This window comes from Triticum urartu, chromosome 5 (assembly GCF_003073215.2).
Source record: "Triticum urartu cultivar G1812 chromosome 5, Tu2.1, whole genome shotgun sequence".
In the NCBI taxonomy this organism is placed as follows: domain Eukaryota; kingdom Viridiplantae; phylum Streptophyta; class Magnoliopsida; order Poales; family Poaceae; genus Triticum; species Triticum urartu.
The window spans coordinates 515,604,589-515,620,130 of NC_053026.1; the positions used below are offsets into that span (position 1 = coordinate 515,604,589).

Below are 15,542 nucleotides of genomic sequence, written 5' to 3' on the forward strand. Positions count from 1 at the left end.
CCTTGGAAGTTGGCGACGAAGCGGTCGCACATCTCACCCCAAGAGGAGATCGAGCCTAGAGGCAGGTTCAGCAGCCACAAGCGCGCACCCTCCTTAAGAGCCATGGGAAACCAGTTCGCCATGACCTTTTCGTCGCCGTTGGCCGGCTCGATGCTCAGCTCATAAAACTGCAGGAACTATGTGGGGTCGGGGGTGCCGTCGTAGCGTGGAGGAAGGTCCAGCTTGAACTTGCCTGGCCAGACTACGCTACGCAGCTCGGGAACGAGAGCCTGGCAGCCTGCTGTGGCCACCAGGGCCCTTTGCAGGGACGGAGCCTTCCCTTGATGCCCACGCACCACCGCCACAGGTGCCACGCGGTCTTGTCGTGGTTCTAGGAGCGCTGGAGCGTTTTCTTGTGGCCGGGGAACCTCTCGCCAGCTTCCTTCTTCGCGCGGGCACGCGGCACGGTGGGTCACGCCGCGGGACTGCATGTCTTGGGGCGAGGATGCCGTCTTGACACGGAGGAGGTGAAGGCGCTTCATGAGCCGCGCGTTTCAGCGCGAGGCGCCGTCTTGGTGCGGAGGAGGCGGAGGCGCTCCGTGAGCTACATCGCCCGCAGCTGGAGGTGGGCGAGGCAGCGAGAGAAATGGTGCAGAAGAGCCTCCAGCGGCACTGACGAGCTCGGCGATGCGGTCCAACCAGTCCTCGTAGAGGTCGTCGACCGGGCGGTAACGCAGGAGCTCGCGTGCTATGAGCAGCGCGGCCTGTGCGTCTGTGGGTGGGCGGCGAGCGTGAGACGACGAGCCCGCCGGAGTCAGCAACGGGGTGGCGGTGCGGCCGTCCCGCCGCATGGAGGGGTGCAATGAGGAGGCCTGCTGCTCGTTTACCGCCGGGCCGGTGGTGGTGTTGGCAACAGGGGACGGAGAACGACGGGGAGGCCCACCGACAGGGGCCGTCTGAGCGACACGGGCGACGAGGGCAGCCCGACGCTTGGCGTGGGCTCGGCGCTCATCCGACACGGGTGTGGTGGAGGCCCTACCTGGCGCGCCAAGTGACGGATTTCGGGTTCCGGCAAAACCCTTGAGGTTCGAACACTGGGGTGCGCACGAAGATCTCTCCTCATCTAGCTCTCGCCCTCACCACAATCTCAAGTCTTAGCGCGTCGAACTCGCAGAACAAAGGGACACAAGATTTATACTGGTTCGGGTCACCGTTGCGGTGTAATACCCTACTCCAGTGTGGTGTGATGGATTGCCTCGTGGGCTGAGGATGAACAGTTACAAGGGGAAGAACGGCCTCCTGAGGAGAGGTGTTCTTGTGCTTGGCGAGTTTGTGTGGTATCTGGTGGTCTGAATGATCCTCCCTCCTTTGGTAAGGTGGTGGCTAGTCCTATTTAAAGTAACCGCATTCAACTATTGTCCACAAGTCCATTCATTATGTTGTAGTTGAGCCAGTGCTACATATTGCAGTAGACGAGATATAGCACTGGCAAGGTGAATCATGCTGGAGTCTAGAGCGCCGCCTCTAGTGCCATGGGCAGGGGATACATGGGTTGGATAGTAACCGTTGTATGGGCCGAGAAGAAAGCTTATTTGTCAGGACATAAGAGCCCTGAAGAAACTCGTGCTCTAAACCATCTTCTTTTCTCCTCACCGTCTGTCGCAATGCAGAGATGGGCACAACCTCCACTTAGGGTGGGCATAAAATCCGACCAAACAAAAACTAGAACGAAACTGACACTGAATAAATCAAATATTAGGTTTTTTAACGAGTAAAGATAAAGAAGAGTTTTGTTTCCTGTGTTACTAACTGAACAAAATTCGATCGGTGCTGTATTTAAACAGGTGCGTAACCAAAAGCTGGCTTGATGAAACACCCAGCTTCATGGTGGCCAGTCTTTTGGCTGATTATCCGAGGAACACTTTTTTCTGAATAAAGCCCTCTGCTTTTATTTTGGAGAAACATAAAAGCCCTCTGAATTGGGCGCAATTTAAACAGTTAGCCGAAGTAGCCAATACATTCTGGCCCAGAGTTTACAGCCCACTCTCAGTCCAGTTAGAGACGCCGATCGACCTTATTCACGCACGCCCCACGCATAGAGAGATGCAGCGGCCTGGCATTCTCCGTCCCTCTCACCCCTGAGTCGAGTCCCGCCGCCGCCGCCTGACTACCTGAGCCGCCGCCGCTGCCTCACGATGTAAGTATCTGGACTTTCCCATCCGCTCTCTTAGTTCGTTCTCGCGTGTCGACCATCTCGCATAGTTGTCTACCTGTGATGATCCTCGCGGATGGCTGCAGTTGTAGTTAGCTGCTGCCGACGTCTTGATGTTTCTCCGATTGATTAAAGGTTGCCGACTACTTTACCTGCTGCCGATTTAGAAACCTGGCACGGTCTTATTATCAGACATTGGAACTACTTCTACTGTCTCCTTACATTTAATTGTGATAGTTTTGTACAACCCATCAAGAATTTGACACTATGAGAAAGAAAGCATCCAGTGGTGGTGTTGCACTTCCTCCTATGAGAGGATGTTGCTGCGTTGCTAGTACTTAGATACACAAGTTTTTCCTTCCATGTAAGAATCGTGTGAGTGGTTCAGCGCCTGGGTTAGTCTCCTGGTGTGACGCAACTGATTATACTTGTGCTTAAACTATTTTTAACTGCCAACAAAGAAATTGGGGTATAGGCGTATGGCTTGCTGGTATGAAGGTATATATATGTCTAAGGTCCAGAGTTGCTCTCTAGGTTGTGATGCCAACTACTTGTGCTTAAATTTAACGGCTAACAAAGAAACTGATGTTAGCATTTTGTCTATTTTTTTATAAATCAAAGTTTTCCTTGTGTGGAACAAGGATGCACGGATAATGCTGGGCATGAATCTATAGTCTTCGCATGATTACAGATTGATATATTTTATGCAGTGATTGCTAGATTTCTCCCTGTCTATGTTTTTTTTGGAAATTGTGCTTTCTTGCATTTTCTTCTACCTGTTTTTCTGCATTAGTTTTTTTCACCTGCTTATCTGCATTGGATTGACATGACATTCGTTTGTATTACAGAAATAAGTAGCCAATCCTTACATCAGGCAAGATGGTGCAGTATAATTTCAAGAAAATCATTGTTGTCCCTCCCGAGAAGGACTTCATCGACATAATCTTGTCCCGCACTCAGAGGCAAACACCGACTGTTGTCCACAAGGGCTAAGCTATCAACCGCATTTGCCAGTTCTATATGCGCACGGTTCGCTATACTCAGCAGAACTTCTATGAAAAGCTGTCCACCATCATTGACGAGTTCCCCCGACTGGATGACATCCACCCTTTCTATGGTGATCTCCTTCATGTGCTCTACAACAAGGATCACTACAAACTTTCCTTGGGTCAGATCAATACGGCTCGCAATATCATTGCAAAGATCTCCAAGGATTATCTGAGGCTGCTCAAGTATGGAGACACCCTGTACCGGTGCAAGTGCCTGAAGGTAGCTGCATTAGGTCGCATCTGTACTGTTCTAAAGGGTATCAGTCCTAGTTTGGCATACCTGGAGCAGATCAGGCAGCACATGGCCAGGCTTCCATCAGTTGACCCAAACACCCATACTATCTTGATTTGTGGCTATCCAAATGTTGGAAAGAGCTCTTTCATGAACATGGTTACAAGGGCAGATGTGGATGTACAGCCTTATGCTTTCACAACAAAATCCCTTTTTGTTGGGCATGCGGATTACAAATATCTTCGGTACCAAGTGATTGACACTCCAGGGATCCTTGATCGGCCTTTTGAGGACTGGAAGATCATAGAAATGTGCAGTATCACCGCTCTTGCCCACTTGAGGGCTGCTGTGCTGTTCTTCTTGGACTTCTCTGGGTCTTGTGGGTAAACTATTGGTCAGCAAGCTGCACTCTTCCATAGTATTAAATCCTTGTTCATGAATAAGCCTCTGATCATTGTGTGCAACAAGACTGATTTGCAGCCGCTTGATGGGCTTTCCGAAGAGGACATGAAGCTTTTTTTATATAAAAGAGAGCTCCCTCTCCGATTTCTATTAAGAGAAATCACCAAGTTTTTTTTCTTACAGCTAAAAAAGATAAACTGACATAACTACCCCCCCCAAGGTCAGGCATTGCTTATCGAGGAGGAAGTGGAGCCATCCCTCCCCTCCCCACAAACCCCCGAGCAATGTATCCCCAGGGGAAGATCTAAGGCCTGGGCTCAAACCGATCCCAGTACCAGCAACATAAGGTTCACTAAAGCAGAATAGAAGCAGTTTTAATCTCATACAAAGCTGGAAACATCTCCCATACAAGCGCTCAACAGAGAGCGGTGTGAAAGCAGAGCAGCAATAGCCTCATTAAGCGTCCACCACAGCAACGAATGCCAGAGGGTTTGTAGCTTAACCCACAATTCTTCGGGTCCCAAGACGCCATCCATGAACTGCCTTGAACACTTCTTCAGCAACTTTGCCAATCTGCTTCACACCTGCCTCCATCATCTTATTTCTTATGGGTTTTTTCTGCAAAATATTCCAATCATATAAGTACTTGAGTAATAAGTAAACAGGTATACAAGGATCATTTACCCTGTTATTATCAAAAACAACACTATTTCTTAATTTCCAAATTGTCCAACATATAGCCGAGACTCCTATCAAAACTAAACTCATCTCATCTTTCCCAAAAAAAATTGTCCAATTCTTAACCACCAGTTCTAAATCTCCTGGTATATCATTGAAGTTAAAAGCACATTTCAAAATATTCCACAAAAGCCTAGCTACTGAGCAAGTTAGAAACAGATGATTAACACTCTCTCTATTTCCACAGAATGGATAGTTTTCATCACCATTCCACCCCTACGCCGCAGGTTATCCTTAGTGAGAATGCTATTTTTAAGAGCCAGCCACATAAAGACTTTGACTCTAGGTGGCATTTTAATTTTCCACATGTATAGGTGTGGGTATTTGACTCCATTATCTATAAGATGTGTGTATAAGGATTTTACTGTATAAATTCCATCTTTTTGTCAAAGTCCATCTTACTTTATCTTTTACATCTCTCAATATCACCGAACTGCACACCTCTTTTATATGATCCCAGAGCTCTTTTGAGTCCCCAATCAAAGCCCTTCTAAAATTTGTATTATCAAGTCCTTTTTAAAAAATTTCTTTAACCGTTTTTTTATCAAAACAAATAGTATATAACCTGGGGAAATTTTTACAGAGTGGAGCAGATCCAACCCACCAATCTTCCCAGAACCTGGTATTTCCTCCATCTCCTATCATGAATTTGCATAAAGAGGTAAAATAGTCTCTATGTTTTAATAACTCCTTCCAAAATTGGGAGTCACCTTGTTTAACAGATAAGTTTCCAACAGATTTGGATCCTTGATATTTTTTTGAGATAATCTCTTGCCATAGCCCCTCCGTGTTGTAGACTTTCCACCATCATCTGCTCAAGAGAGCTTTATTCATCAGAGCTAGGTTTTGAATCCCCAAACCACCCATGTCCTTAGGTCTGCAGACATCGGACCATTTAACCAGATGATACTTCTTCTTTTTATCATCTTCTTGCCACAATAACCTAGCTCTAAAGAAGTCCATTCGCTTATTCACCCCAATGGGTAATCCATAAAAGGACATCATAAAGTATGGGATGCCTGTCAAGGAAGATTGTATCAAAGTAACCCTTCCAGCACTAGCAAGTAGCCTCCCTTGTCAGTTTTCACATTTTTTCTCCATCTTACTCTCTGGAGGTTTCCAGTGCTTGTTGCTAATTCTATTACAATCTACAGGCAGACCTAAATATTTCATTGGCAGAGTCCCAATGGGGCAAGTGAATATCCTAGAATATTCATCCTTTTTGTTCTTGGCCTCCCCAAAAAGGAAAAGTTCACTCTTATGAAAATTAATTTTCAGACCAGACATCTGCTCAAAAAGGCATAATATATATTTGAGGTTATGTGCACTATCTATATCATCTTGTAGAAGGAATATGGTATCATCTGCATATTGCAACATGTTAATCCCATTTGTGGCATATTCTTCCAACACCCCTTTAACTAGGCCATTTTTTGGCATTATCAAGCATGATAGCTAAAGCATCAGCCGCCAAGTCAAAATTAAGAGGTGACAGGGAATCTCCCTGCCTTGGCCCTTTATGAGTAGGAAAATACTTCCCTAGATTTTCATTCACTTTCACACAAACTTTCCCCCCTCTAATTGTTTCCATCACCCAATCTATCCATTTGTCTGGAAATCCTTTCATTTTAAGCATTTGGAAAAGAAAGGACCATTTAATTTTATCGTAAGCTTTTTCAAAATCAATTTTCAAGAGCAACGCCCCTTGTTTCTTTTTTTATGCTATTCAAAGCTTCATGCAGAATCAAGACCCCCTCCATGATATATCCACCTTTAACAAAAGCAGTTTGCATGGGGGAAATGACATCTGTTGCCACCATATTCAATCTGTTCATCAGAACTTTAGTAATAATTTTGAAACAAACATTCAGCAAGCAAATAGGCCTGAAGTTTTGTATTTTGGCAGCGTCTTTGCTTTTTGGGACCAAAGTAATAATCCCATAATTCAACCTACTAATATCATTTTTTTTGTTTCCAAAATCGTCTAGTAAGGCCTTAAGATCATTTTTGACTAACTCCCAGTAATGCTGATAGAATTCAGCTGTAAATCCATCAGGGCCAGGCGACTTATTATGTGCCATATTAAACACTACATTCTTAATTTCCTCCAAAGAGAACTCATTGATCAGCATGTCTCTATACCGTTCCTGAATCATTCTTGGATTTTCAATATTCAAAGAGATCGTAGAATTGTCAGGATGACCAAACAAGTTTTTATAGAAGCTTGTTATATATTCCACCAGATTTTTGTCTCCTTCTATCACCCCTTCCTCCTTCTCAAGCCTATTAATTTTATTTCTCCTAAGTCTTCCATTTGCCTTGGCATGGAAGAATTTTGTGTTGCTGTCACCTTCCAATAATTCATCTACCTTAGCCCTTTGCTTCCACTTGGCTTCTTCCTATTGCAACAATATGTCCAACTGAGCTCTCTGCTCTATTTGCTCTTTTCTAACATCAGCAGTAAGTCCATTTTGTTCACAATGTTTATCAATATTATCTAGCTTAAGTAAAATGTCTTTTTTCAGCTCAATATACCAAGCATTTCTGTTTTTGTTCCAGCCTTTAAGTTTAGGCCTCAGAATTTTAAATTTCCCCAACAACCTGTCCACACTGTCTCCAATTATACTAGTGTCATTCCACACATCATGTATAATCTTGTCAATACCCTCTCGTCAAAACCAGGCATTTTCAAATCTGAATATTGGATCAGCTTTTTGAATGTCCCCGGAATCCAAAAAAGTGGTGTATGATCAGATTTCTCTCTAGTTAGGGCAGTAATTTGGGTCAAGGGGTATACCTCTTTCCATTCTGTACTACGTAGAATTCTATCCAATTTTTCAAAGGTGGGTATAGGCAAATTGTTACCCCATGTAAATTGTCTAACATTCATCTTGAGCTCTCTAACTCCATCTTGTTCCAAAATAGCATTAAACAGAAAACTCCAGTGCCCAGGGGAACCTGGTTTATTTTTTTCACTGGCTTTTCTAATGATTTTAAAATCACCCCATATCAGGATAGGGTTTATACTGGTTTGGAAGATTCTAGACAGCTTAGCCAGGAATTTAGATTTCCTTTCTGGTTGAGCATCACCATAAATCACCACCAAGTCCCAAATGAACCTAGTTTTTAGATCTTGCACTGCCATTTTAATATGGTAGTCTTCTTCACTTTTTGAAATCACATCAAGAGTGGTGTAATTCACTCCTAACAAGAGTCCACCAGATTTCCCCCTAGCAGGAGTGAAATGCCAGTGGAAGTCTCTATCAGCACAGATTTTCTGTAGATCATTTCTAGAAAATTCTTGTCTCATGGTCTCTTGCAGGTCCAGAAAGTCTACTTTCATGTCCATTACCATTTCCCTAAGGAACCTCCTTTTAATGTCTCCCCCAAAACCTCCCATATTCCAAAAGATGCCTCTCATTTTTTGTTTCTTTTTCTTAGCAGAAAGTTCTAACAATTTAACAACAAAGGCAGTTTTCACCCCAGAACCTCTGGTGGTTTTCTCTTTTTTTCTCTCCTTCTTTGCTGAGAAAAGTTCTCTAACTATTTCCCAGTCCTCATCATCTTTTCTATTCCCCTCCTCATCTCCCTGATCAATAAGATCTTCTAGGGTATGCTCCCCAGTATCAATGATCTCATTCTCCTCAAGCAACACATCTTGTTTCTGTTTTTTATTTAAGTCAAACAGCCACAAGTCAATTCTAGCCTGCTCTACATTTTTTATCAATTCCGGATTATGTGTAATCACCTCAGCATTTTTTCCTGGTGTGACCCTTACCCCCTCATCAACCTTTTGCGGGAGAGTATTAGATTTAGGAAAGTTTCCAACACAAGGTAACTCACCATAGTTATCTTTCTTTGCTGCCCTTTCCTTGGCCAGTTCTGTGATGTTACGATCTTCGTTTCTCTTTAGTCTAGCACATCTTCTCAGTTCCTCTTCTGCATCTTTCAATACAGCCTCTCCTTTCCCAGCTTTTTTGATCTTAGTCTCGAAAGATTCTGTGTCTTGACTGGCTGTGTAATCCAATGGCTCAACATACCCTAGCCCAATGGCCTGGTCAATCAATTCTTGCTCTATCATTTCTCCCCCTTCTTCCTGTTTGTCCTCCACTCCCATATCCTCATAAACGGCTTCTACCTCTTCATCTTCATTGCTACTTTTATCTCCAGATTGTGACCCCTTCACCTCATCACCTCCCTTCAGATTGATCTGGAGTAGCTCATGCTGTCTTTTAACCTCATTCTCAAGAGTTTTCCTAATAAACTCCATTTTTTCCTTTTTTTCCTCTTCTAGTATTAGTTGTGCAGTCTGCCTGGTAGCCAGCTCCTCTGCTTTCTGCAACCTGATCATCAGACTATCTTCCCTCTCTTGTAATTCTGTAACTGCAACTGTCTCCTTACTTTTTTTATAAACTTCATTAGTCTGACAAATTTCACTAGGTTTCAGGACCACCTGCTCATATTGTTTCAGACCCAGATCTCCCAAGTTCATGCTCTATTTTCCAGTGTCCATTTGTTTGCTTCTTTTTTGCATGTCATTCTCTCTTTGTGACTCAAAACTCTCAAGATCCAGATATTCAAATATCTTTCTGTTATTTCCCTCGTCAAACTTATACCACCCCTATTCAGCAACTGAATCAAACTCAAAGTTTATGTCATACAACAACAAGTCCTTAGTAGTTATCTCAGTCCCTGCTGGAATTTTGTGCATGTCTCTCACACCCACCTTCACCCTAATTTCTTCTTGGGAGTGTATGTGCTCCACATCAACCTCCACCACTGGCCCTAAAGCAGATCCAATCTCACACACTCCTAGATAGTGTCTCAAAGTATCAGGCACTCCCCACATCTTTATCCATACTGAGTGGAGCTTCCCCTTGGCTTTATCATCTGGGCTCCAGAAATCAACCTCCACCATTGCTCCTGTTCCCAAAAGAGTAAATTTTCCAAAGTTCTTGAGCTCCACCAATTTGGTTTTGCTAGGGAATCTCATCAGAAAGGTTTTTGGACTCTGAAATTTAGCTCTCCATGTCCATCCCCATTCAAACATCTTAGCAAATCCATATGCAATTGTAGTTTCATTCAACTGCCCAGACTGTACAGTGACAAGTGCCATTGGGTTTATATGCTCAGTAACAACAATGTATTTTGTATGCTGAACCAAAAGACATCCCAAACCTCTGGCTCCATACCCCACATACTTGGCTACAGGTTTAGCTTGCTTCAGAATTGTGCATTCTTCAGTACTATGTGATGCTCTCTGACACACCACACAAAACACCTTGTTTTTGCAGTCACTCTTGAGGTGCCCCTGTTCTTTGCATTTGACACAAAAAAGATCTTTGTTGTTGTTTCCTATTTCCTTCTTCTTTGGAGCCTCTTTTCCTCACTCATCCTTTGTTTGCCCTTGCATCTTCAATATTTCCTGCTTAGGCATGTTAGACAGCAAATATTGGTACTGTTGTGCCATTTGCTCCTGTGGCAAGAAACCAAACTGCCCCAGCCCCATCCCAACAGGCACCAGCTGGGGGAAATTGGTGTTGTTCACCATGGGAAATCCACCTGCCATCTGCATCTGTCCCCCTTGCACACCCATTTGCTGTATATTTGGATTGGTAACCGCAAAGTTACTGCTAGGTCCCACATCCCTATTTCCAGTTTGGGTTCTTTCTTGCTGTCCTCCCCTCTGCCTGAGCCAAATGATCCTCCCTTGCCATTCAGATCTCTCCCACTACCCATCGAAGTCCCTTCTCCTCCAGAACCACTACTATTAGTCCCAGACCCCCCCGCCCCCCTCCCCCCCCCCTGTAATTTCCATCCCTGTTTCTCCAATCAAATCCTTCCTGAGTATGAGTGCTTTAACGGATGAGGGTGTGATGGCTGTTAAAAATGCTGCATGTGAGAGGCTTCTTGAGCAGAGAGTGGAGATCAAGATGAAGTCAAAGAAGATCAATGACTGCTTAAATAGGTTTCATGTTGCTATGCCCAAGCCTCGTGACAACAGAGATAGGCCTACTTGCATTCCTGAGGCTGTTCTTGAAGAAACTTGAGAGGGACCTTGAGAATGAGAATGGAGGTGCTGGTGTCTATTCCGCCAGTCTCAAGAAGCATTACTTATTGGCCAATGATGAATGGAAGGAAGATATTCCCCCTGGAATATTGGATGGGCATAATGTTGCTGATTTCCTGGATCCGGATATCTTGGAAAGGTGTGAAGAACTGGAAAGGGAGGAGGGCCTTCGTCTTGAAGAAGAAGCTGCTCAGGATGCTTTCATGATTGATGGACATGACGAATTAACTGAAGAGCAACGTGAGATATTGGGTAAGATAAGGAAGAAGAAGGCAATGCTCATCCAAGAGCATAGGATGAAGAAGAGTACTGCAGAGAGCCGTCCTATTGTTCCAAGGAAGCATGACAAAGACAGGAAATTCACAACCAAGAGATTGGGCAGGCAACTCACATCCATGGGTGTTGATCATACTGCGGCTGTGAACCGACTTCGCAACCAGTCAAGAGGCCGTAAGCGTGAGAGGTCACTGAGCAGAGCTGATGGTGATGACGCCATGGACGTTGATGGCCAGCATTCCGACAAGAAACTGCGTACAATGTCGAGGTCTAGGTCCAAATCACGACCAATTGAAGAGGTCGTACCAGGTGATGGGCTCAGGGACACTGCTCAAAAGAAGAAGGCCATCAAGAAGTCGAGGGACTCTGTCAAGAACAGGAACAAGGAGGTCGCCGTGGAGAGGCGGACCGCGTCATCCCCACCTTGAAACCGAAGCATCTCTTCTCTGGAAAACGAGGCATTGGAAAGACCAGCAGGCGCTAAGCCAGTCAATGTGGATGTTGCTGCTTGCGATCACTGGATCAGGTGTGATAATTGTGCTTCACATGATTGCTATGTTCATGAATAGAAGTACTGTTTTTGTATGTGGATAGGGTTGTGCTGTAGGGAGCTGAGAGTAGCTGACGTATCGTACTGCATTATCGAATTAGATTTAGTAATTTTGTCAGTAACTAAAAAACCCGCTATCATCATAAAGTGGAGATCGGTGATGCAAGCACTGTAGATGGCTTGTGAAGATTGCTCGAGCTACATACACATGTTTATTGTATGTTGAAGCTCAAGTCTTCATTTTCTCCTTGTGATGCAGGAACTGTTATTTCCTGGACTGGGGGTCAAAGAGGAGATAGAACTGTCTGGATTTTAAGTTTTGTCTGGCTTTTGTTCTCTTTTACGCATCGTTCGCATTTGTTAGACTATGTCGTCGCTGAACTGTATGGTAGGTACCTTTGGTTTATTATATGCACTAGTGCGGAGTGGTGTTAATGTAATCTAACGGCCTGCTTGTTCTACCTTTACTGAAATACGTAGTATGTCGCTACTTGCGAGTACTTGATTGTTTCAGTTGTGTTTTTACCCTTTCTGAGATGCAATGGTGCGAGATGGTTTAGATGAGTATCCATTGTTATGTGTCCATTATAAACTGAACACGGATTGAGCGAGATGGTTTTGTTGATTGTTGCGAATTCTGCCGTTGTCTGTCTACTGAAGGGTGCAGTAATTATATTTGGATGCGGAAGAAGTTTTGTACGTACTTTATTCACAGTTTCTCTGTTGTAATTTCTTGACATGTTATTTAGATTTTCATTCACAAGTATTCACGCATGGCTACACTCTCCTTGCACCTTGCTAGTATACTTGTGCTTAAACAGACAGCACGAATGCATGAACCAATACGTCATTATCAAGTTAAATACAAACATGGATCAATGCAAAAGAGAACGCAAAAGGGGGCAGACAAATTAGACCAACACAAGTTGCTCACGGTTAGCACAATGTCAACTTGCTCCCAAACTCTCCACCAACTGATATATATATATCCTCACGGTCACGGGCAGGTTCGTCTCGGCTGCGTTTTGATGATTTAGACGCACTGACTGATGGGGAGATGATGTCAAAACCCACAGATTAATACGTACACCGTCATGTGTATGCGGGCATGCCTTTACGACCACCATCGAATATATACTATTTTCCAATACTTTTGGCGAATAATCGTTCGCCGCCTCTACCAAAGTCACGAATATCTAATGTGTATGCAGACATCTCTTTACTACTCGTTTCCTTTCATAATATAAAACCTTCCATCTGTTTCGGCAAACCGGGGTTCGCCGCCTCTAGCAAAACCATGCTTATCTAATGCCAAAACTCTAGTGATCAACACCAACGTCAGTAATTACAAAAGCACTCCTCACCAATTCATTCTTAATTAGCAAAACTACTAACTCAAACATCCATAGTTTTCCCCGCTTTTTTGCGTCTTTCGTCCTTTCTTGGTGAACACATTGTTTCCGACAGAGCCATGCCCGTCGGAGAAAAACATAGCTCACTGCTGGTTCATCAAATATGTAAGAGTGATAACTATTCTATTTAACTTGCCAAAAGACTATTTCTAGCGATAACTGCAAGTGAAATATTGAGTCGGACGGCTATTAATACTTGACTAGGAAATAACTATTCTATTTAACTTTTAATTTCAAAAGGAAGAAAAACTGAAACCAAGACATATGTGGCAAGGAAGTTTGATTTTATTCATTTTTGTGCGTTAATTGAGTGACATAATTGTGGAACTCATTGTCCACTCTTCAACATGTTTTTATTGAAGGCAAACTCTTGGAACAGCCTTTCACACTGCTTTATAAATAAAGTATACCTTTAATAATACAAGGTAGTGAGGAGGCCTTCATGCAAAGCTGATTCAGGATAACCGGACAAACACACGTGAGTACGTTGTCGAGAAATAATACAAGTAAGCGTAAGTACAACGCCACGCTACATCCTAACACACTTAAGTTCCACCACAACACGCCATGAGGGAAACAGTAGGAACATGTGACATTTGCACGTTCTGGGTAACAGCCCGTTCAATAGTCAAAACACAAGCATGGATTACAGTACAGGCGGGCCAGGTCAAGTCTCAACTACACTTACGGGGGTTTGATTTCACCTACCGGCTACCGTTTCCCGCGAGCGTGTTCCAGACTTCCTATAATCTTACAACCAGCATCAGGACGACCACCAAATCATACAACACAACACAAGAGTACAAGACGGCAAGCAATAAGCAAAGCCTCCACGTACTCCTACAAGCTCTCTGTTGCAAACTTTTGATCATTCTCGCCGGCCGATCAAACTTGATTAGCGACAGAGAAACTGCTGCCCCGATACACAGCAATGGAGGTCAAGGTGTTGAGCTCCAAGCTCGTCAAGCCTGCCTACACTGCCGGCGAAGCGCCGACGCCGGCCACCGAGTACATTCCACTGTCCATCTTCGACAAGGTGACGTTCGAGATGCAGATGGCCATCATCTACGCCTTCGCGCCGCCCGCGCCCACCACCGCCTCCATCGAGAAGGGCCTTGCCATGGTCCTCGCCCAGTACCGCGCCTTCGCCGGGCAGCTCGGCGAGTCCCCCGACGGCACGCCGTCCGTCATCCTCAACGACCGTGGGGCGCGCCTGGTTGAGGCGACCGTGGACGCCGACCTCGTCGACATTGCGCCCTCGAAGCCCACGCCGGAGCTTCTGAAGCTGCATCCTGACCTGGAGGCGGAGCACCAGGAGGTGGTGCTGCTGCAGCTGACAAGGTTCCGGTGCGGCTCGCTCGCTGTAGGGTTCACGTCCAACCACGTCGTCGCCGACGGCCACGCCACCAGCAACTTTCTCGTGGCCTGGGGGCGCGCCACCAGGGGGCTCCCCATGGGTCTCCCGCCAGTGCACCACCACGCGGAGCTATTCAAGCCACGCTCGTCGCCTCGCGTGGAGCACGACCACCGCAACAGGGAGTACTACATGCCGTCGCCCACCGACGTGGTCGGTCACCACGGCGATGCCGCCGACAACATCGTCATCCACAAGGCGCAGTTCTCCAAGGACTTCATCGCCGGTCTCCGCGCCAAGGCGTCCGAAGGGCGCGGCCGGCCGTTCAGCCGGTTCGAAACCATCCTCGCCCACCTGTGGCGCACCATGACGCGCGCGCGCGACCTGAGCCCCGAAGAGACCTCCAAGATCCGGCTGTCCGTGGACGGGCGGCACCGGCTCGGCCAGCCGGCGGAGCACTTCGGCAACATGGTGCTCTGGGCGTTCCCGCGGTCCACGGTGGGCGACCTCCTGAACCGGCCGCTGAAGCACGCCGCACAGGTGATCCACGACGAGGTGGCGAGGGTGGACGGCGCCTACTTCCAATCTTTCGTCGACTTCGCCACCTCCGGCGCCGCCGAGAAGGAGGGGCTGGCGCGGAGCGCCGTCTGCAAGGACGCGCACTGTCCGGACGTGGAGGTGGACAGCTGGCTGACGTTCCCGTTCTACGAGCTGGACTTCGGCACGGGGAGCCCGAGCTACTTCATGCCGGCCTACTTCCCCACGGAGGGGATGCTTTTCCTCGCGCCGTCGAACTTCGGCGACGGCAGCGTCGATGCCTTCGTACCCCTATTCCAAGATAACCTTCAAGCGTTCAAAGAATGCTGCTACTCCATGGAGTAGGTGGCCTAACTGTGAATTAGTCGAAGAAACAGTGAGCAAGGCACATACATTATTTCATTTATTATTGAGAGGGTGGCCAAAAATATGTTTTTTCTTCTTCTCGTTGAGAATTGTATAGTGCTACTGTTATCATGTATACTATTAACACGAATTTTCGGATCAAACAAGTTCCATTATAAACAAATATACCTTATCTTACCTACTGTTTGATCCGACTTGAACACTAAACTAGAAAATCACTGAATTAATTACATAATTTTCCTAAAAAGCTGTTTAAGATGGAGCAGATTACAAAAATGAAAGTGTATTTTGTTTTCTGTGGGAAACAACAGGGCTCTGTTGCGTATGTTTTATCAAATTTTAAATAAGTGGTACATGCAATGGTT

General features: G+C 45.5%; 1 protein-coding gene and 1 pseudogene across 1 annotated transcript; both read left to right on the top strand.

Annotated features, from left to right (window-relative positions):
- The first annotated feature begins 3,070 nt into the window (after nucleotides 1-3,070).
- LOC125556508 lies at nucleotides 3,071-11,442 on the top strand (annotated as a pseudogene).
- Nucleotides 11,443-13,683: 2,241 nt separating this feature from the next.
- On the top strand, nucleotides 13,684-15,260 carry LOC125556509 (putrescine hydroxycinnamoyltransferase 3-like). Its single transcript, XM_048719230.1, has one exon. It carries the CDS (start codon nucleotides 13,852-13,854, stop codon nucleotides 15,154-15,156), a length of 1,305 nt encoding a protein of 434 aa, XP_048575187.1. The 5' UTR covers nucleotides 13,684-13,851; the 3' UTR covers nucleotides 15,157-15,260.
- The last annotated feature ends 282 nt before the right edge of the window (nucleotides 15,261-15,542 follow it).

Coding starts and splice junctions, on each gene's coding strand:
- LOC125556509 (XM_048719230.1), top strand. CDS start 13,852: ATGGAGGTCAAGGTGTTGAGCTCCAAGCTCGTCAAGCCTGCCTACACT.